The sequence below is a fragment of the Populus alba genome, chromosome 5 (assembly GCF_005239225.2).
Source record: "Populus alba chromosome 5, ASM523922v2, whole genome shotgun sequence".
Lineage (NCBI taxonomy): Eukaryota > Viridiplantae > Streptophyta > Magnoliopsida > Malpighiales > Salicaceae > Populus > Populus alba.
In genome coordinates, this window is record NC_133288.1 from 6621212 (window position 1) to 6644508 (window position 23297).

General features: G+C 32.4%; 2 protein-coding genes across 6 annotated transcripts; one reads left to right on the forward strand and one right to left on the reverse strand.

The window, feature by feature from the left end:
* Window positions 1-4941: 4941 nt before the first annotated feature.
* LOC118038924 (uncharacterized) lies at window positions 4942-8955 on the reverse strand. 3 transcript variants are annotated; one of them, XM_035045476.2, is made up of 9 exons: window positions 8374-8955; window positions 7931-8133; window positions 7232-7334; window positions 7067-7132; window positions 6090-6263; window positions 5866-5962; window positions 5568-5700; window positions 5362-5462; window positions 4942-5246 (listed from the first exon to the last, which is right to left on the reverse strand). In XM_035045476.2, the coding sequence occupies exons 1-7, from the start codon at window positions 8733-8735 to the stop codon at window positions 5578-5580; spliced, it is 1128 nt and encodes a 375-aa protein (XP_034901367.1). In that variant the 5' UTR covers window positions 8736-8955; the 3' UTR covers window positions 4942-5246; window positions 5362-5462; window positions 5568-5577. The 3 variants fall into 3 exon arrangements, with proteins under 3 accessions (XP_034901367.1, XP_034901356.1, XP_034901346.1); XM_035045465.2 differs by having other exon boundaries at window positions 5561-5700; XM_035045455.2 differs by having other exon boundaries at window positions 5564-5700; window positions 8374-8954.
* Window positions 8956-16660: 7705 nt separating this feature from the next.
* On the forward strand, window positions 16661-22894 carry LOC118038916 (transcription factor SRM1). 3 transcript variants are annotated; one of them, XM_035045440.2, is made up of 5 exons: window positions 16661-16765; window positions 16996-17071; window positions 17147-17189; window positions 18447-19210; window positions 21968-22894. In XM_035045440.2, the coding sequence occupies exons 4-5, from the start codon at window positions 18825-18827 to the stop codon at window positions 22470-22472; spliced, it is 891 nt and encodes a 296-aa protein (XP_034901331.1). In that variant the 5' UTR covers window positions 16661-16765; window positions 16996-17071; window positions 17147-17189; window positions 18447-18824; the 3' UTR covers window positions 22473-22894. The 3 variants fall into 3 exon arrangements, with proteins under 3 accessions (XP_034901331.1, XP_034901322.1, XP_073265590.1); XM_035045431.2 differs by lacking the exons at window positions 16661-16765; window positions 16996-17071; window positions 17147-17189 and adding an exon at window positions 17288-17718; XM_073409489.1 differs by lacking the exons at window positions 16661-16765; window positions 16996-17071; window positions 17147-17189 and having other exon boundaries at window positions 17792-19210.
* Window positions 22895-23297: the final 403 nt, after the last annotated feature.

The following is a 23297-nucleotide window of genomic DNA, read 5'->3' on the forward strand; positions in this document are numbered from 1 at the left end:
ACCCTCCAATTTAATTTTTTCGATGCCCTCTATTTTTTTTTTTTAAGTTTCATCCTTCTACGTCTTATCTATTCAGGATTGGGTTTCGTGGCTTTTCTATTTGTTGCACTTTCGATCAAATGACATGGGTCATGAGTTTTAAGAGTTAACTAGGTTAGAGATCTTTTTTTCTTCTTGTTTTCTTTTATGATTTTTATCATTATAAAATATTTATATATATAAAAAATAGTTTTGTGACTATATTCAATTTATTTTCTATTGATTTATCACAATCTCATAATTTAGACCACGAGCTTTGCAAACCTTTTTTTATAGAGGTTTTTTTTTTTTAAAAAAAATTCATTTTATTTTTGAAGAACCTTTTTTAAAACAAATTATATATAGAAGCTTTATTCCATAAAAAAATAGTTATTTAAAAACAATATTTATGATTTGTCCTGACCTTGTATAATATGGTTTTTCTTCACCCAATCTCATATGTGTTTCTATAATCCATTATCTTTTATTGATTTCAATAAACAAATAAAGAAAAAACAAACGGATAAAATATTTTATTTTTTCATATCAAATATTGTGATCTACATATTTCTTTCAATTTTTACAGTTTTTCTTTTAGTCATTGTTAACGATTTTTTTTGTTTACTTACATGGATAATTATTGATTTATTTAATTAAATATCCGAATAAAATTTTCAATTTACAAATTGAATTTATTTACATTAAAAAATAGCTTAAATACTCATTTTTTTTTTAAAAAAAATCATGACCCATGGTGGAGAGTGTGTAGGTTTAGGGACTATCTGGCACAGTGGTTGAACCATTGTTTTGTCATTTATTGAAAAATGTATTTACTTCAAATTATTTTTTATGATTTTGAATTTTTTTTCACAAGTTAATGCTGAAGATAAATTTAAAAAAATAAAAAAATATATATTATTTAAATAAATTTCCAAACTAAAAATAATTTGAAAAACAACTTATACCACTATTTCAAACACCCTATTAGAGCCCATTCAACATTGTGTTGGATATTGTTTTTTCAGTTATCTTTTTACTTTAAAATATATTAAAATAATATTTTAAAATAATTTGAAAATTTTGAAAAAAAAAAAAAAGAAGCGGTAAAAGCTTTCCGCGACTACAAAAACAAACGTGCCAAAATGTTGTAAAAAACTTCTGACATTTGGTAATTTGGTTGTTAGAATGATCTATACCAGGGAATGATACAGAACCACGGCCACCCCTGGTTCCTCAAATTGAAAACATGCCACGCGGTAATGCATGTGATGGTAGGGTCCACTAACAGACAAATGAGGGGCTTCCTTTCACATTTCGCGTGGGTCTAAGTTGGCCTGCAGCCAGCCGAGTACGATTGATTTTTGTTCTGGGGTCGTAAAGACAGCTGGCGACTGCGATTGCTTTGGTGGAAAATGAACTGTGAACCACAGAATCTCCAACCACAGAAAAAGTAAAGAGGAGAGAGCAAAAATTCACCAGGCAAGTGTCGGTCGCTATGTAATTTATTTTTAATTTCTATTCTTTTGATTTCTTTTATTTTATGAGAATGGTATGATCAGCTGATTCTTAAAAATATCACTAAAAAAAAAACTATATAATAGGTTATAAGAATTTGGAATTAAAATAGCTTGTTTATCTTATAATCTGGTTTGAATCTTGTGATCATTAATATAATAACCACTTAGACTTAAATAGTTATTAATTTTAGAACTCGTGAGATTAGTTGAGGTAAACACAAATTAACCCGAATACCTATATTAATAAAAATAAAAAAAAATATCACTACAATTATTTATTTTAAGAGGTTTTGTTTTTCAAATATATATAAAAATAATGATCAATGCTTGAATAATAAGTAAAAACCCATCTTTACTTGCCTCTTATTACCATTCCTATAAAAAAAAAAATATATTATTTAAAAATCATGATAAAATTTTATAATAATGTAAATATATTGTTAAGCAATTTTTATAATACATTTTAATCAAAATAAAAAAAAATATTGAAAAAAAAAACATAAAAAGGACACAAAAGCTTGGGCCAAAGAAATGGGGGCTCTCAAGTTTGACCGAGGAAAGAATTCTCAGCGCACGTGGGCCACCAAGGCTATGCCGCGTGCCTTGCATTTTTTACACGATAATAAACATGTTATTTGCTTGTTTAAATTTTACCCACTGAAAAGGGGGCAGGAAAATCAAGTAGGATTTTTTAGACTAAAATACCATTTATTTATTTTATTTTCATTTTAAAAAATATAATAAAACACTTACAATCTTGATAAGTTAAATTGTCAACTCAAAACTCCCATGGAACAATTAAAAACACGAAATTAAACAAAAAACATCTTTTTTGACCATGATCCATGTTTTCTAATAATATAAAAGTTTTAAAACACCTTAAGAATACCTTTCTTAAGAAATATATTAATACTAATTTTGGATTTTTTATTTATAATATTTGATTAACTGATCGTTTTCTCTTTCATTTATTATTTTATTATGATTTTTTTTCAAACTCAATAATTAAAATGTGAATAAAATAAAATTTCATATCAAGACATAAAATTTTAAAAGTAAAAGAATCAAAATAAAATATGAAAAAACTTTACAAGGCAAAGTTTGTAAAAAATGCTTAATTGATAGTTAAAAAAAACTTACCTTGTTGCTGATCCCCAATGTTTAATTTATTGCAAGCAACAAAACTTGTTTTTTTTTTTTTCAAAATTAAGTAGCAACAACACAATAGAAAATAAATTAAAATAATTTTTTAAATTTAATTTTAAATCAACACAATATAAAATAATAAAATTAAAAAAATAAATCCCGACAATCAACATACAAGAATCTTCGAAGGACAGAAAAGAATAAAGAACATTGTTTGAATCTAATGTCAAAGGACAGGAAAAAAAAATAAAGAACATTGTTTGAATCCAGTATGGATGAACAGTGGATTGCACAATGTTTTTAGCTGACTAGCTAGGTTTCTTCTTAATATTTACACTGATTTTAGTTCAATACTTTACATTTTAAGGACAGTACCTTGTTTTATAAGTGTGGTATGCCTTGTAAGAGAAGAATAATCTCTCTTTTTTTTATATGGGATAAAATCCACGTTCAACAGGCCTTGGAAAAGCAAAGAAGAATTTTAATCCGATGTGGAACAGAGTTTTATGATAAAATTTTGTTTTTTTACTAACATCATTAAAAAAATTTTGAGATAAATTTTGTATTTATCTATAAATAATTTTAAATATTACAGATTATAATATTTATGTCGGAGAATATGTTTTAAATTTAAAAAAATTAGTTTTTTTTCTTTTTCAAGCACAATGTTTTACTTTCTCTCATGGTTTTTTTGTAATCGTGTTTAGATTATAGCCTATTTGAAAATGTATTTGCAATTATTTTTTAAACTATTTTTAACTTGAAAATACATCAAATGATATTTTTAAAAAATATTTTTTTTATCAGCGCATCAAAATGATCTGAAAACATCAAAAAATATATTTATTTCAAAAATATATAAAAAAATTTAAAACATAAAAATAAACAGAATTATACTTCCACCAACAGTTTCAGCATTTCTCCTAAAATCCAGCCTTCATTAAAATATTTAGAAACACAAACCCATACTGTTACATCCAAAAGTTCTCTCCTTCATAGCTTCACACACAAGCTTTTTTTCTGCTACACTATTCTTTCCGAGACCCGCCATCCCCACAGTCGAGACGACCGGAATAACTTGTTGATTTAATAAGCAACCCCATAACTTTAGACACATCTTCCTCCATTTCTATAACAATTTCCGAGCTCTCAAAGAAGGAATCTGTCTCTGAGTCAGGATCCCAGCTAACTTCATGAGTTCTATTTACAGATGCAATCCCAAGCCCACAGCCAACTTACTGAAAGTTTCTTGATTTCACTGAGGGTTCTATTAATTTTTCATATCAAACGCAACAGGATTGTGTAGTGAAAAGAAATCCGATTCCTCTCCCTTCTGTTTGTCTTTGCGAAGCGCTTCATAAGCAAAATCGTCTAAAACTTCTTCGGCATTATAACCTACGGTAGCTTCATTGACTCGTCTTTCACTTTCCTTTTCTCAGCATCTCAGAGAAAGCTTTTATCAATGTCATCGACTCGTTTAGATTCTGCACCTGTCCTTTCACTTTCCTTTCCCCAGCATCTTGGAGGAACTGCTTTCGAGTCGTTTACATTTTGCAGCTGTCCTTTCAATCCCCACGCAACTCTGATCCCTTCAGCAGTGAAGGAGCCCACCCTTCCAATGTTCCCTCCTAGGCAAACTTGAGAAACTCAGCTGCCATTGTTCTTACTTTGGGCAATTTTTTTTTTTTAAAACAACTTGTTTATCTCGAAAATAAGGGGGGAATGCTCTGAAATTTTTGGAATGATTATGAAATGAAAATTAAGGGTGATCAGCAACAAAGCAACATCAACAGGAGAGCAGAGCCGGTTCCCTATAGGAGATTGCGTGATGACAGATTTATTAAAGGGTGGCTCTAAGTGGTTCCAAAAGCACTTTCAGAACATATCCCGTAAATAAAAACAAATTCTTGGATGTCCATTACTTTCAAAGGAGCAAATGTTCTAGCAAACTCTTGAAGACCTCACAGCAAATTCAAAGTTGCCCTAGTCAACCTTGTAATTAGAGAACCTGTTACAGGAATATTTGTGTTTTTTAGCAAGTTTTTCCCAGGACTCCACCAGTGGGAATGATTGACTACACACATAAACGTAATCTACAGAATCAGTTAACGAACCTGAGATTCATTTAGATATAGAAAACCAGCATTTCAAGTCAAACTGCACCATGTAAAATAAATCTGGCCTTTAAATCAAGCTTGCTTGCTCCATTGATAGATCAGGCCTTTAACTTGAAAAATTATGACTGTAGCAAAAATAAGAATAACGAAAAAAGCTAAATTTGCACTAGTCGAATGCAAAGTCTTGGCTGAAACTCTAGAAACTCATTTTTAACAGTGTACAAAAGCTACTGCCGATTGCTTCAAATTACCTCGCTCTAAACAATTAATGATGTTAAGTCTTATATAATACATACTTGCATGTTGACTAGATAGAAATATCACAAATTGAAAACCAAAAATCTAAAAAACAAACGTAATTCAACAATTTTTTGCCAGAAAGTCGATAGGCCAACCATATGATCCAGTGGTAAATTTCACTACAGAATGAGTTGAGCTCCATAGCAATCTGCAAGAATGAGAATAAAAACCTTTATTTTTTGCACCTTAAATCATTCAGAAAAAGAAAAGAAAAGAAAAGAATACAAAAAACAGTGGAATTATATGACAGCACAAGCACTCACCAAAAAAGAAAGTTGTGATGCGCAATCCTACTTTATCATTACCAATGTATAAATCACAAAAGAATGAGTTCTACTGCTGCTTTCTTTTTTTGAGAAATATCCTGTAATTAAGGATGCAAAATAAATAAATTTAAGTGCAAAACATAGTTAAAATGACTTCTTTTTTTTTAAGAAAAAAGGGAAGGTAGAGTAGCAGTACCACCTGCCTAGCAGAAATTAACGGAACTCATCGTGAATGTCATAGTCATCGTCTTCATCACTGAAAATAGCACTGTAAAATACATATGGATTCTCAATCATCTCTGTCAAGGATAGACGCCCATCTTTATCTGTATCAGCCTGCAATATATTTCATATAATATTCAAAATGGACCTTCTACACTCAAAATATCTTCTAAATCATCATTTTGCCATTACAAATACAAAGGTAACAAGGCTAGCAAGCACAGAGTCATACATCAATTATCAATCAGACATAAAAGCAATTTGCAGTCAAGATATTACCTGTGACAGGATGTAATCAGCTTGTTGTTTTGCATAATAACGCTCTGATGGATGAAGTTTCCCAATTATAGGTAGCAATTCCATGTCTGACAAAAATCTATGAAGGGCACACAGCCAGGTCAAGGTATTAATGGAACTTCCAAACCATTTGTGGAAATAAGATTACTAGTCAAAGAATACTAAAGAGCAAGAAAAAAAACGCAGAGAGAACACTAAATGAATACCCGTCACCATCTTTGTCTAGCTCATTGAACAACTTCTTAGCAGGGGCCTCCATTAAATTGTCTGACAGATGTGAAGAGTTATGACCTTCTTCATCATAATTTCTCACCAAATCGAATAGCCCGTGGAAAAACTCTTGAAAGTTAACCTTGCCATCTTTGTCAGAATCTCTTTCCCTGAGAGAAGGAATAATTAATAAAGAAGGTACAATGAGACAGAGTAACTAAATGTGAAAGTACACTACTGATAAGTGAATTTTTTATTTGCAATGCATTTAATTCATTAAAGCAGAAACCTAGAAACCAAGAAGAAAGTACTGCATTCTACAAACTTAAATTATAATATTTTGATACCTATTTTTATCCACAAGGGCAACGAGTTCTAAACCCAAACTCTTCATGCTAGATAGACCATCTAAATGACCTTTTATGAACTTATGTTATTATCAATTTCAAACTAGATAAAAATATTTCTCCAGATTTTCCTGCAAAAACTTTCCACAATTTTGAACATAAAATGACTGTGACAAATAGTCCCCCATGGAGCCATAGGGATGTCAGAGAAAAGTCCATGAAATGTTTCTAGAACACAGCTCCTTGGATTATATGAAATCATGTAAAACTATTGTTTTTTGTTTGAACTTAGAGGGGACACAAAGTTAGGTCTTCATGTTGATTCATTCGATCAATAATCTGATTTAGTCTATCTAGAATAAGCTCACTAAAAAAAGCACTAGCTATTCAAGTTAGGCTAGCATACTGCCATGAGGAAAAATGAAGAAAGTGGAAACTGGAGTCAACAGTAGTATGTTTCAGCTTTTCTTTCCTTTTGATTGTAAGATTCAAACCCCAGGCTTGACCTCACTCCCCTCAATCTCTACCACAGAAGCCAGATCCAAATGGCAAATCAAAGAATACGCAGATTAGAAGAAGCAAAGTACAAATCTCTAAGAGAGGCAAATTGATGTAATCTCTGTCACCTTACTTCCTCCTTGCACAACCATTGAAGTAGCTTTGGGTTTTTGCTGTCAGCAGGATGTTGAAAGCTGAAATATAGAAAATCAGGAATGGCACACATCAATCAGAATAAAGTAAACGGGTTCTCTTTTCATAAATTAAACTTGGTAAACAAAGTAGAAACTCACTCATTGAACTCAGTTATATTCAGAAAGCCATCTCCGTCTGCATCTGATGCATTGAAATGTTCTTCTTTCCACCAACCCATATCATAACCAAAAGAATTGTTGTCTGAAAATCACATAAAACAAGGTCAAGATGGCTTATGATTCTGCAATCAGCTACTTACAGTTGCGTGCACAAAAAAATAAAACAATAGGATGTTGACACGGATCCTCGAATAAAGAATTGAGGAAAAAAAAGAACCTTGTTGGTAATGGTAAAGTGTACTTATAAAAGCATGATTCAAATGTAATCTTAGGTGTCTGAGAAAATCATTACAGACACAGTATCAAGAATAACATCTGTTTTTTGAGCAGCTTCTAAAAAAGTCCCCGAATCAACTAACACCACAAGGTTAGCAATTTGCTAGATATTTAACCCATATTGTTGTATACTGATTCACATCACTGACTTACATCATTGACTTAGAGGGTGGAGCCACAACCTATGCACGAGGCAACACGTCTCAGAGTTCAGCGAAATTCAGAGTTCAGCGAAATGGATAGCTTGTCAACTTTCATTGTCGAGAAGATGATTTTACACGATACTTTTATTAAAACAGAATGGGAATAAACTTCAAATATATAACTCAAAAACATGAGAATGTTCACACAAACATCTATACATATAAAAATGCATTACAAGAGAGGAGTAAGGACATTTACCAGAATTCCGTACCCAACTGGGCGGCTCATACTCCGCAAATGAAACAAACCCATCATGATTTTTATCATGAACATCCATCTCCCTTTTAGTCCTATGCATAACTTCCTTCTCAGATTGTTTCAAATTCCACTCAGTCAATTCATGTTCACTCACATAACCATCATCTGGTTCCACGTCAATCTTTGGAAATAACACCAACAACCTATACATACACTTTAAAAAATTCAGTATATACCACATACAACATAAAAATCCATTCTCTATCACATAAAGACCAACAAAAGTCCAATCTTCAACACATAAAAGCAAAATGAAAGATACCCTTTCTTTATTACCTACTAATGACAGCATAAGCACCATAAAAATCCTAACTTCATCACAAAAAACACCTACAAAAATCCAATCCTCAACACAAAAACACAAAAAACCCATCTTTACTTACCTATTAGTGACATTAAATTTCTCTTCATCATTCACATAGTCTTCAGCATCAATAAAATCCTCCCACTCGGGCTGTGACTCGTGACCAGCAGCAGCTGAGTCATGAACAAATTCAGGATGTGAATGTTCAAAGTACTGTTTCTCCCATTCCTTGTCTTCACGTTTGCGTTCAATGTCAGCAACAAGGGGGTCAAAAGGCACGGGTTCATGGTGGTGGTTGTGGTGGCGGGGTTCGAATTCGAATTTAGAGCGGATCTTGATGCGGCGGTTGCGGTGGTTCGATGGTTTATTCGGAGTTTGAGTCACTAGTAAAAGAAAAAGTAGAGCTATAGTTATGTATATAATTATTGAGGTCTTGCTCATTGTAAGTGAGATCTAAATTACAGAGGGCTTTAGAGAGAGAAGGGGGCAGGTTTTAGAGAGAGAACGGACAGGTTTCTAGAGGGAGAGAGGTGGGGTTTGACGATTTGGAGTCGGACAGTTGAAACTTTAAGGGGAAAAGGAAACACAAGTAGAGTCTATCACGTTGTGTGTACTTCGAAGCTGAGATCAACCGACTCTGTGTGTGTGTGCTTTGTGGAGAATTATTATTCACCTGATATTAATTATACCTTAAGAGCTGTTGGGACAGTAATCATGTTGTTAGGAAAATTTATCTTAAGTAGAAGGCTACAAGAGGATGATATTCTTGTTCATATATTTTTTTTCTAGTTTTCAGTTTTCATATGGATGATAAACCTTTTCTCGACAATTACATAGATAATTACAAGATCTTTTGGATAAAAGAGTTTTGATGTTTCGTTAATGTATTAAATCGATGATTCTTCTTTTATTTTTGTATTTGTCCACATTCCTTATGGTTTATATATCAAATCCATCAAAAAAAAAAAAAAAGCATTGGTGTATAATGTATTTTAAAAAAATACTTAATTAAATAGTCTATAAGTATTGCTAAACTTATACATGTTGAGTTTTATTTAGAGTGGACATTTTAAATTAACATGGGTGCTTGGGCAGTTTATGTGTATCTCAACTAGTCCTACAAGCTCTGAAGTTAACAACCATGTAAGTCTCCAGTAGCCTGGATGTTTGTGAAATTTGAACTAGTGACCTTTAAGGAGCAAACTCAGGACTTGACTAGTTAAACTACATCTCTCATTGTTTTAGAATGGACATTCTTATTTTCTTAGCTTTGATATACATAAATTGGTCACATTTTAGTAGAAATTTTCTGTAAATCAATTCAAAATCGATGGTATGCCAAAAAAAGTAAGTAGAATTTTTTGTGAAGAAAAAAAAATTCTAACTAGTTAACCTTTTTCAAAATACTAAAGTTTTTAGCTATAAAAAAACCTTATAATTAGTATTAATTTAATCAGATAAGTCCAGCCGAGTTTATTCTTTTATGTATTTTTATAGATTTCAACGAGTCGTCATCATCAACTTTTCATATATTAAATTTTCAATGTATATAAGATGTTTTTTTTTTTAGCATGTATAATATGTAATTTCACCAACATTTTTCATCAAGCATGTATCCACAATAATCATAGCAGGACACTTCAATCAAGAGTCACCAAAACCAACCAAATGAACATTGGCATCATTTTTTCTACTAATAATATAGTCTCTTGTCCATAAAAAAACTCTTAAGGTCCAAGTGATAAATATATCTAATTATAAGTACGGAGGTCAAATACAAAAACAATTTCTAGCAAGAAAAGTTAGCTGAAGACCATGAAATATGGCCAAATCAGATTAGTCCATCTAATTTTTGGACAAGATATGCATTTTTTAATGCTCACTTTTTTCTCTCTCTTTTCTTATGTATTTTATACACACACTAATTTAAGTATAGAAAATTCCTTACTCTTCAATATTTTTTTTTTTCAAGATTAATAAAGCACGTCAACCAACTTCATGAGGTTTTTTTTTTTTTTATGACTTCATTAAAAAACAATTTAGCTCACAAATGTTGATCTTGTTATGTTATAGTAACATGAAATATAAATAATCCAAATGTGATACATTTGACCTGAAATCGTGATATATCAAAGCTTGTGATTTAGTGATAACTTTCTTCAAAATAATTATTCAAGACATCTCAAGTTTTGATTTTAATGTAGTTATGATAAGATTATATTTCCCTTGAGAAATTGAGAAATGTCATAGTATTCAGACTTAATTATTAAATACTTGTGACATGTATAAAGGAATAAAAATAAGAGAGAAACTAAAAAAAAAAAATTAACATGAAAGAGAATTCTTACATCTTTTAATGGGATAGGAATGATTTTCTCTCTAGTTATTGTACCTGTTACTTATTTTATTTTATTTCTTTTTCTTTGTTTTGAAGAAAAGCTTTACCCCCTCAGGAAGGAAGGAAGAAAACTTAAAGGTTGAACTATTAATGATAGTAGCCAAGCGAAAAAAAGATGAGTTAACCAATGAGAACTCGTGCTAGCATTAACTAAAAGGCCAGGCCTGGTAATTAGAGCATGGGCTATAGTGTAAAGCTGAAACAAACAAGTCCTTGATGATAGGACCCAACTAGCACATGACGAGCCCAGTAATATTCAGTTCAGCCCATAACCTTCCCTACCATGAGAAATCCACCTCGTAAATTGTTTAAATCAAGCATTTTCTTTTACTGTTTTTCTCTTTTATTCGAGAGACCTTAATATTAAAATAAAATAAAATTGTAAGACCCATGCTAGATGTGTAGTTTCAATAAACCTAATGTGGTTAGCGAATATGAATAGTAACTTATAAATAAGAATTTTTATAATATTTAAGAATTACTTTTTTTTTATGCATGTTTAACAAGTGAGTCCTTGTGAATTTTTTATTTTGTATTTGAGATAAATATACCTTACATGTGGCTTTTTGTTAAGTGGGGACTTGGATCATTATCCAAGTTGCTAATATATTCTGGTCGGCTATGACACTAGTTAATTTTATTAATAACACTTCATAAACTAATAACCTTTTAGATATTCATAATTTATTTATTTATTTTTTAAAATTCATCGGCAAGTAGAATTCTATCCATAGACAAACAAATAAAAAATAAAAAGTAATGTTATTTGATTTGTTAAAAAATATTATTAATGTTGTAGTGTCACTAAGCATAAGCTTTAAAAGTACGAGGAATACTAGATTAATATTTACCCACGTGTACACATATAACTACATTAAGCAATTTTTTTTTGATTTACGTAAATGTTTGGACCAGTTTGCACGCACTACGGCTAATCTCACGGCCCACTGAACATTCTACAAACTCGATAAGCATGCAAGGCACCGCAGAGGTAACAGGCGTGTACAATAAAGTTTGAACTCAGATGCAGAGGAAGGAAACAAACTCCTTCACCGCTAGACCAAGACCTCAAGTGCTATACTATGCACTTTAGTATATTGATAACGTAGCTAAGTCCTCATATCCTAGCATGAATTGCTTGCCTAACTTTACCTCCATCAAGAAAAGTAAGCCTTGATTTAACTGAGAGCCGTTACCAAAGGAAAGGAAAATAAATGGTGGAATGAATGAATGCTTGGAAATGTTGGAATAACTATTATTTTTTAAAATATTTTTTATTTTAAAATATATATATAATATATTTTTTTTTTAAAAAAAATAAATTTTAAGTTAAAGAGAGTTAAAGGCCTGGTGATTGTAAAATTGGCGGACCAACAAATCAATGACCAGCCCAGTAATATGGTGATTTTAGCCCAGTAAAGTTGAGAAGACCAAACCCAAAAAAGGCTGAAGCTTCCATGACTCTGGTCCTCCGAAGCTTGGATTTTCTTAAACTTTGCTGGATTCTCCATTCCAAAGCCGAGATTAACGACATGGATCAGGCATAAACACATTTTAAGAATTACAAAAAGTTTTGGAAACGTGATTGTGTTTGTATTTTAAAAAAATTAATTATTTTTAATTAAAAATTAATTTTTTTATACGTTTTAAATCGTTTTAATACACTATTTTTTTTTTAAAAAATATTATTTTAATATATTTTAGCATAAAAAATATTTTAAAAAAATAATATCAACTATATTTGCTCTTGCTAAGACGCCTCGTGCTAAATATCTTTTCACTCGTGCTTATGTTAAAGTAATTCTTAAAAGCACAATTAAAAAGAAAATAAATAAATCCTGGGCAGTTGATAATAACTAGAATATTTGACTTCCAATCAGAATATGACTTTTGCTACAAAGTGCATACAAGATTGACAAAAAAAAAATTATAAAATCTGTGGGGCTGGAGAAAAATCAGGAAGAGATTATCCAAAACTACTGACCACTTTTTTTTGTGACCATTGATAAAGTTTGACAATTACACACTTTCTGCGCTCAACCTTTATGATTTCAAGTTCACAAAAGAATTATGGTCATGAGGTAGGTTTAAGCTTTGTACTTTTTGACAAATGATGTGAAGTTGTTTTATTCCAGTCATGGGATATGTTTGAATCCAAGGAATTTATCTATAAAGTGTCAAAGTTATGAAAATTATTTATGAATTTAAGTAACTTTCAAGGAGTTCAAAATATTTATCTTGATAAAATAATTAAACTATTTAATTTCATTAAAAATATGGATAAATATCATGTGCACAAAACAAAAACAATTAATTGAAATGGAGTTGTTTTTCTAGACGAAATATTATTTATAGAACACATGATTACTTTACTTTAGTCATTAAATATATAGTTGTCTAAGAATTTCTTCATAAAAAATACGAGAGAAACAACCTATATATCAAGAATAAAGATTTACAGAGATAAATCTACACGGTCGATTGGGTTGTCCCGGTTCATATACATGGACAAGATACTAAAATGGTTTAACGTTGAAGAATCTAAAAGATAACACTTGTTTATTTTGCATAGGATATGTCTTTATAAGAATATGTTTTAAAATATAACTTGAGAGATATATGATGTAAATGATTCAACATACTTTGAAAATGCTATATACAAGATCATACGTGTCTTATACTTCGAGTATGACGAGTAAATACTAATTTAATTCAGGTGAGAGTCGTTAGAAGATCATCAAAAATATTCTTAAGTACTTAAGAAGAACTAATAATGTTTTTCTAGCTCACGAAGAAGATGGGCTAGTAGTTTGTGGTTATTTAAATGCTAGTTTTCAATTAGATATTAAAAATAATAATTAGTCTAGCTATACTTGACTTTGAATAATTGTGTTACAAGTTGAAAGAATCTTAGACAAGACATTAGAATAGATTTTAGTATTTTACAACTAAAGTTGAATACACCTCAACGTTTGAGGAAAAAAAAGTTATTTGGATTAAGAAAATCATCACTGAATGAAATGTGATTTTTAACATTGTTAATCTAGTAGTCCTGTACTGTGATAACAATAGAGTCATTAATACACTAGTAAAGGAACCAAGATCCCATCAATGATAAAAAAATATACTTACACAATTTCATTTAATTAGAAAATCATATAAATAAAACATGGAAAGATAAAGTTGAGCACCCACTAAAGAGAACCCTGTAGATCATCTTACTAAGCCATTGCACACACAATTTACTATTTACTATGATAGTTTATTTACATCATTGCCCTTCTTAAAAAAATAATGGTTTTGTTGTCGGGGTTATTTTGATCTTTTCATAAAAGAATTGATTGAAGGTGTGTGTGTGTGTATATCTTTTCAATTTTTTTAGTACGGTGGAATTATCTAATTACCCTACAAGTAAAAAATTTTAAAATTGGAAAAGAAATATGTTTTTATATTTTTTATTTTTTAAAAATACAATAAAACATGTACACCCTTATAATAAAAAAAAATTAAGCCATGTGTATACGGGTTTTTTGGTATTTTCACTTTGGCTTTTATGATTTTCAAACTCATCAAAGGCATTGTGGTCCTTTAATAAAGTTTAAATATTAATTAAATTAAAAAAGTAATTGGGGTGTGCAATGCACGGGTTAGAGCGTGCGGCGGCTTCCAGTAACATAAAATACCTTTTTATCATATCCTCTTCCTCCTAGTATGTTGTGTGTTAGCGATGATAAGACTGTTTGTCATTAGTCAATCTTCCCCTTTTTTTTTTCTCTCCTCCCCGATAATTACATGCTAGTCTTATTGTTATTGATATTTCAACTTCATTTTTATTTTTTTGATTTCTAATTTTTGTTATTGTTCTTGGCATTTTTAAATTAATTTTATTTGTTTTTGATTTAGTTATTCAATTTCAAATTATCATATATATATATATATGTTTTCAATTTGAATCTTATTTTTTGATTTTTTTCTTGGTTTTTTTTGTAAATTTTTTATTGATCTTTAATTTTATCATTCAATACAAGTTTATGAGTTTTATTTTGTTTTAATTTGGTCCTTATTTTTTTTGATTTTGTTAAATTTATTTTTCTTTTCAATTTAACCTTATAATAAAAAATTTCTAGTTGCCATCTAATTTGTTTTTTTATTTTGCCTTTCACCTTGATTCATTTATTTTTTATTTTTTTTGAATATTCTACTTAAAATAAAATCTGATATAAACTAGTAATTAATTGATTGATTTATTTATTTGAAACACACTTGTAATATCTGTATATTATTTTTTATAAAAAAAAATATGGACCCACACTATATATCGCATGTCAACGTCTAGCTCAATCTAAGCATGCGTTGTTCCCCGTCCTAATTCCAATCTTGAAAATCAACACTTATTTTTTCTCGAAAGATTCCCAATTAATATCTTTCTTCTTCTTCTTCTTCTTCTTCTTCTTTTTTTTTTGATTTTTTGCCCCGGTGAGCTATTATATACATGTGATGAAAGGTTTTCATTCGGTTCGGTCAAATTGACAATCCCATAAAAAAAATTTGCCGTCCCTTGTTATCAGGACCAAGAAAATCGAAGAACAATATATATATATATATATATATATATATATATATATATATATATTAGAAGACAGGCATAAGGAAGAAACAGAGCAGTTTCCTCACCTGGGAAAAAAAGCAAGGCAAATTCACTTGCCGCAGCAGCCAACCGAACATGTGTTCCGGAGAGCTTGAGTCACTTGATCTTTTCTTCATGTGGCAGATAATTGAAGGTGCACATCAAGACACGACAACTCGCTCATTGCATCTGGACCTCCTTTTTATTTTATTATTATTTATTCAGAAAAGAAATACAATGTATGCTACGTATCAGTTTGTTCTGCGAGTTATGATTGCTCTATAGCAACCTGTTCTTGCTGAGCTCAGCAGCAAAGCCAAGAAACCTTTGAAGAGAAGACAAAAACTAGAAACAATCCCCCTGTCCGTAAGAACTGGGGTGTGATTTTTACAGCATCTTCACGATACTAGCAGCAGCAGTAAAATTTGTTCTGTTTCCATATATATATATATATATATATATATTATCCAGCAAATTCTTACATTATCAGAGCACTTTGAAGATTTATGCAGGAAGCCATTTGGCCCAGATTTCAGATGAAGTCCATCACATCAAACGATGCTGTCTATGACAATATTGGATTAAGAAATGCAAATCCCTAAGATGATATAATCTATGATTGCAGTGTAATTGGAGATTTAGGAGATTGCAGACACTGTGAAGTGTAAAGACTATTTATTCAAAATGATGCCAAACTTTTCTGTAGTTTCTTCCATTAACTTGTCGTTTCTATTTGACATTTACGTTTGCAAGATTTGCCGTGCACATGTTCTTGCAGTATTGCATCATCTTCTAACCGCACTACATTAACATATTTTTATTATAAAAAACAATTTAATTATTGTGATACAAATATAATAATGCTAATTTCATTGTAGTTCTTTTTTTTTTTTTTAAATCAACTATTAAAACGTGTTTATCGTTGATATTAGATACTTTTTAAAATAGCTTAACAAATCAAAATAATTAATTTAATATTTTTTAAAATCAAAATATTTTTTAAAAACATCTAAAAACAAAAATAAAAATCATTTCGAATACTTCTTATTAATTCGAGTGTCTAACAATAAAAATTCAGTCATTTGATGGATAAATTTGGGGGGAAGAATCTTACAATTATAAGGAAAAGAAAATCAAGAAATCGTATACCTAATCCCTTAGTTAATGAAATAGGAAATTCCATTATTAAAAAAAAGAAAGTTCATTACATCCATATAAAAATTATCCAAAAAAAATTATTGACAACCTTTTCTTACTGTTTAAAAAACACCTGTATAGTATATATATAAACAGTGACTCCTGACTGTTTACGTGTTTAACAGCAGCAGCCAGCGGCATCATCATTCCCCAGAAACTGTAAATAAAGGCAGCACCAACTAATCGAAGTCTGAAACTTTACAAGTTTTTTAACTCATATCCGCGGCTGTGAAGAAGAAAACACCAAAGGTAATCAATCATTCACATGTGACATGCCTCTATAATTATAAATATGGTATTTTTTTTTTGCTCTGCAAACTGGGCATGGTTATCTTCAATTACTGAATCAATCTGGGGCTCTGTCCATTTTGGATAGAAAGAGAAGAAAAAGAGGGAAAAAAAAAGGAACATAAGAAGAGAAAACGAATTCTTCCACTTTCTCTCAAAAAGGGTCTTCTTTTTTTGCTATCTTTTCTCAGATTTTAATGGGGTATTGAGGATTCCAGTGTGGCAACTTGGGGCGAGCCTTTTTCAGTCCAAGCTGTCTTTTTATGTGTAAGCAAGTAGCATTAGTTGTTGTTGAAAAGATAGGACTAATTGACCCAACCTGACATGATTTTTTTTTCTCAGGATAACCCATCAACATCATTCACAATTTCTACGGCTGCCCTTTGTAAATTTCTTTCCCTTTTTAGGCGAATTTTTGACCCATTTTTTTTGTTTGCTTTCATGGGTTTTTTTCTTTTGGTTTATCTGATTTCTGGATTCTCCCAATTTTTGTTCAATCAGCCGCTTAATTCTGTTTTATTGAACTTGTGGGTTTTGTCAATAGAAGCATTGTAGAAGTTGCAAAGTCATCAACTTTTATTAGTTTCCAAGTAAAGTTCTAACATTTACAGTGATATAGAGAAGGAGGTGGGGGAGAAGTAAGGTTGTGCACTGTGAAGATCAGATTGTTTTTTTCAACAGTTTGTTTTTTGTGCAACTTCTCTCACTTAAGTAGTACATGTTTTGAAAGTAAAGTTTTTAGTGCTAGTTACAATGTCAAAGTCTTTACAGTGCTAGTACTGTGATATTGAGTTGTAGGCTGCCTTTCATTGTATGGTGTTTTGTACAGTTACTGGGGTTAGACAGTGAGAAAGGAAGGAATCTGGAGCTAGTTTTTTCCAAGTGGGTATTTAAATCTGTGGTTGATACCTGAGGTATTGCTTAAAGGTTTTTACTGTTATTTGTGCTTTATTGATGGAAACAAATATGACTATCATCGAAAGTCTAAGAGGAGCGATTTTGCTGAGGGTTTTGAATTTTACAAAAAATCAAAGGCTTCGTTCTTTATTCAGTGTTTTTTAGTTTGATCTTAGTTTTTCCTCACTGCTGAGTCCCAAATGGGATGCATGGGATTATTTGCTATTTCAAATGTTTCTACAGCATTACTTTACCTCTCTCTTCTTTGTTCTAAAAGTTTCTATTTTGGAACGCAATCTTGCTGTTTATTTGTGATTAATTCTACTGTTTAGTTAGATTGGGGAAAAAACAAAAAGAGTTAAAGAGGTTGTAGCCTATATGTACTGTAAAACTTGTGGATGAAAGGAGATTATGACATGATAAATTCTTTGTGGGCCTGTGCTGTTAAAACTGTTGTTATCAAGTAGGGGACACAGGACTTGTTTTGGTTGGAATTAGAAATGGCCTTGTGAACGCTCCTATTATTCACTGCAGGCTTCTAGGTTATTCTTCTTTGTTTGGTTTCTCCATTGTCCCTTTCATCTCTCACAATCCCTAAACCTCATTACCATTTACCGTTAAATTCACCGTAGCATTAATTTCTGTATATTGTTATTTGCTGTTATTTATTGCATCTTCGAATTAGTGATTTTCAGATATTTCTCATGGTCTGACTGAACTTTGATGCCTTTTCATTTAACAATAGGTCAGCAATTCACAAGAGTCCAAGTTTTTGAATTGTGGAGCAAATCACCATTGAACTCTTCACATACTCCACTGGGGCTGTGATTTTTATTGGAGGTGAACTCTGGTTCAGCTTTCTTAGCCTTTTCTGGGGTCTTTTTGTTTTCTCTTCTTGCTTACCTCTATGGCCTGACATATCCTGGTTTCCCATAATTAAAGTCCGTTGTCAATCCAGTTGTTAGTGATTCCAAATTTAGAAATAATTCAGATCCTACTTCCAAGAAAATCTGTGGTTTTGGCGAGTGGCTTTTAGGCTGGCCTAGATTCTGGAGCACTTTGGTAGATATCTTTTCCTCATCTTGTGAGTGCTATTAGCTGTAGGTAACTCAGAGAAGGCTAGATGTCTGTGGATGAAGGGGGCAGTGGTTCTCTGTGGACTAAAGAACAAGATAAGGCATTCGAGAATGCCCTTGCTACTTATCCTGAAGATACTTCAGATTGGTGGGAGAAAATAACAGCCGATGTACCTGGGAAAACTGTAGAAGAGATTAAACATCATTATGAGCTTCTGGTTGAGGATATTAGCCAGATTGAAGCTGGCTGTGTACCATTGCCTAATTATAGCTCTTCTTCAGAAGGTTCAACGAGCCATGCCATTGATGAAGGAACTGGAAAGAAGGGTGGCCACTTAGGGCATCATAATAGTGATTCCAATAATGGAAATAAAGCTTCAAGGTCAGATCAGGAACGCCGTAAGGGAATTGCTTGGACTGAGGATGAGCACAGGTAAATTAATAAATTATCATTTTATTCATCATCAAATCAAGTGCTCTGATGGTTATCGTTGATTGAGTTGTTGCAATCTTTGATTTTCTCTGACTTAAATTATTATTGCTATGTTTTTTCTGCCAAACACATCTTAAGACCAGCTAATCTGTGATCAAATCCATAGGTTTAGGAAATCTTGAGATGATAGGAAGCAAGTGAATGATAGTTGATTTCAAAACCATGAGACAAATGTGTTTCACTTTCTGAGAGTTTTAGGATGGAGCACACCTTTTACTCTCTTTTATGGTAATGTGTTCCTGAATGAATTGTGTTCAGCCTCATATTTTGCACTGGATTATTTGTTTTAAAACATTTAGTACATAGTTGTACCTGCGACAATTGAGGATGCTGGTCTAGGGACTGGGAAGTGAAAGACCCTCGGTTTTGTAGGGGGATGAAATGACTAGTCTTAATCTAAAGCTAAATCAATAAACCTAATTGACTTGCATTGCTTGAAACCTTGTTATCTAGATTCAGTTGTCAGAGAATAACTAAGATGATGTGATTGATTGTCTGAAAAGTTGTTCCAACAGACGAGCACCTATATGTGTCAAGCATGTAAATGGAAGCTTGAAAGTGATGCATGAAGTAGAATCTTTCCTTGGTGCATTATTAGTAGGTGTTGGAATCTAGTTTGTTTCTCTGTATTCACTTTGCAATAATGGTAATATTAAAGAAGAGTGAGGAAAAAAAGAAGAAGGATTTACATTGTTTGGTTGATTGAGCTACTCCATTGACAGAGACAATGGAAGAATCACTATAAAACTGGAGATCTAGTATGTTCCCTCTCTTGCATGCCCTAGCCTTAAGACAGCTATTTGTCTTGAAACAAACTTTTAATCTATCTAAAACAGAAGATTACATTATTCTCAAGTTTGTACTTTATTTATAGTTCAAAACCTTAGCATTGGATAAGAATTGAACGTGTTTGTATCTCATTTGTTTAGGCTCCCTCTGATTTTTCTCGGCTTTGGAGTTGGATAAATTCTTGAGACTTTTGATCAGGGTGGAGATTAATCAAATGATATATGATCATGTTCAACATTTTAAAAAGACTTAAAACATGTAAAGTTGTGGTGAAGGACTAACTTCCTTCTCGCGATCATTCATTAACACCTATTATACTCCTTAATGCTTTTTGGATGTTTTATTTGGATGAACCCTATGGCATTTAGGTTTCAATAACGAGGTTGGAAATCCTAAAGATTTATAAAAACTATTGTGGTTTGTGTCTATATTTCTACATTGGCATCCACATGGTAGTGGATGCATTTGGATAAATTTGTCATGTTATTCTTATAGAGAAAATCACAAAAATTCTGTACATAGGATTTGGGACTTGTTTTTACAAATCTATGAAGCTTTGTTGCCATTCATTCCACTCCTTTTCTTCTATCTCTCAGAAAGATCACACTAATGGAGCTATTTATACACGAGTTTTTGGCTCTAGCTGATAGTATGGCTTCATTTTGAAGTGTTCTGGTGGTGGATTGATTAGAAGGTCACAATGGGTGTGTGCTGGGGGTGCGGGGATAGGGATCCTTTTAAAGTTGCCAATGAAATACCTAGATCTATGAATTGTTGCAACAGTTTCTTAGTAAAACACTTTCCTGCTTGAATAAGGAGACCACAAAGCCTGGATTATGTTGGCTTTGTTAAGGGAGTCTTGCAGCAACAACTGGAGAAATTGGTTGAAGAATAACGGGGCATAAATTTGCAAACATTTAGCAGTCAAAATTCAGTAAGGTTTTTCTAGGGGAGATTCCTAGAAGACCTTAGTGGGATCATTGCTTTCTTTCTTTCTTTCTTTTTCCTCCCTTCATTTCTCTTGGTCTTTGAAGTGAATCTAACTTCAATTGCAGAATTTGCTTGTGATCATGGCCTCTTTGTGACTGTTATTGGAGGTTTGGAACCAAAACTTAAAAACGCAATTATGAGCTCAGGACTGCCTTGAATATGTAAAGCTTTGTGTTGCTTCTTGTGGTCTATTGAATCTGTTTTCATCGTGTGGTTTTGCAATAGCAATATCCTTTTGGTCATACACCTGTGGAGATTCCTTTAATATGAATGTGATAATATTGGGTCCATAGCCTGCAATACCCTAATTAGTTAGTTTAGGGTCATCCATTGAAGCTTGCAAAAATTAAGCTTCCATATGAACAGAACAGGTGATATGGACTGACTTTGGTGTGGAGGCTGCTAGCATTTCTTAAAGTTTTACATGATAAGAGTGAAATGTAATTATTTCAAACTATTTCTTAAAGGCCTCAAAAAACTTTGTAATCACCACTTTGCATCTGACCATGGGTTTTTGTTACTTGGGCTGTTGGGGTTGCACTCTCAGCAAGTCACTGTTCTCTCTGGCGTGTCTGGTCTGGAGTAGCCTATGCTAAGCTTCTGGTTCTTTAATTAATGAAGTTCAAATCTCCCCTTCTAAATCTCTCTCGTGCTCTATTTTCCTGCACTATTTTACACAAATAATCAGAGGAAGACATGAGCTTGTGTCATAAGTTTTTGTTGAGGAGCTGTAATTGCATGGTTTTTGAATTGGAAAACCTTTAATATCCTATTGAAGGATAAGTGCTGTATTTTCCTCAGTTCTCTTTTATGGCAATGTGGATGTTTTCTTCCAGTGAACACACTTGGTAAAATCTATAACATGTTATATTAGAATTTTGTTGGTGGTGCTGATTCCTGTATCCTTCTGATAAACAGGTTATTTCTTCTTGGTTTGGACAAATATGGGAAGGGTGATTGGCGAAGTATATCGAGAAACTTTGTCGTGACAAGAACACCCACACAAGTAGCAAGCCATGCTCAAAAGTATTTTATTCGTCTCAACTCAATGAACAAAGATAGGAGGCGATCCAGCATTCATGACATCACCAGTGTTGGCAACGGAGATGTTGCAGCACCTCAAGGACCGATAACTGGTCAAACAAATGGTTCTGCCGCAGGAGGTTCCTCTGGAAAGGCAGCAAAACAACCACCTGCACAGCCAGTTGGTCACCCAGGAGTTGGTATATATGGTCCTCCAACTATAGGCCAGCCTATAGGAGGTCCCCTAGTCTCGGCAGTTGGCACCCCGGTGAATCTTCCAGCACCAACACACATGGCTTACGGTGTTAGAGCCCCAGTACCAGGAGCAGTGGTTCCTGGTGCACCGATGAACATGGTTCCAATGACATATCCAATGCCGCACACAACCACTCATAGGTAAAAACATATGTGGTTGGCTACAAGCATACAAAAGACAGAAGACTTTTTGCTTGTGCTCATTTTGGGTTACATGGATCTCCATTTTAGCCTGATTAAGGTTCCGCGCTTCTGCTTATCGGCAAGCAAAAGGTGTCTCATGTCATTTTGTTTACTCGGGTGCCACTCTCAAGTCTCAAATAAGCCACGGGGAGAGAAGAACTATAGACATCTGTATAGGCAGCAGCTTTGGGAAAATATGACAGCATTTATGGGGCAGGACAACGTTTAATTTATCCTTGATAGTTTTACATTACAAGCTCTTAGACATGTAGAAGTAGACAATTAATGTATTTTTTCTTCTTTCATGACCATAAGTTGTAAAGAACCCGTTTATATTTCAACTCTTCACAGTTGCATATGTAGTCGATCACATATTTTGCTGCACCTTGCTACTAATTTCTCGAAGAGTTGAAGGATCGTTGTTCTCAGATCTTTGCCTGGGACGAACCCTCGGAAGTTTTATGGAACATAGGCATGGGCATGTATTCTGTTTGAATGCGTAACCAGGCAAGCACGAATTTATCTGAAAGTCAAGAATGGTTCTGTTTTCCACACCTTGTAGATAATCTTTGGTGCTTTATTTTCTTTTTTCAAAGATCCTATCTGGAAGGCAAGTCATATATGAACCAGAAAATAATTTAGACAGCCTTGTACATGCAGCAAAAAAAATTCAACGATTTCCTACTCGCAAATTGCGTGACAGCAACATTATTTTTTCCTAATGGACTGGTCAATATTCAAACAGTACAGCACGTAAGCACCGGTAATAAATACGCAAAAAATCTCT

Excerpts from the sequence above, each read along its gene's own strand:
- LOC118038924 (XM_035045476.2), bottom strand. The coding sequence starts at position 8,735 with ATGAGCAAGACCTCAATAATTATATACATAACTATAGCTCTACTTTTT. Across the intron at positions 7,335-7,930 it reads CAGTTGGGTACGGAATTCTG|ACAACAATTCTTTTGGTTAT; the intron begins GTAAATGTCCTT and ends TGTGATTTTCAG. Across the intron at positions 7,133-7,231 it reads AATATAACTGAGTTCAATGA|CTTTCAACATCCTGCTGACA; the intron begins GTGAGTTTCTAC and ends TCTATATTTCAG.
- LOC118038916 (XM_035045440.2), top strand. The coding sequence starts at position 18,825 with ATGTCTGTGGATGAAGGGGGCAGTGGTTCTCTGTGGACTAAAGAACAA. Across the intron at positions 19,211-21,967 it reads TGGACTGAGGATGAGCACAG|GTTATTTCTTCTTGGTTTGG; the intron begins GTAAATTAATAA and ends TCTGATAAACAG.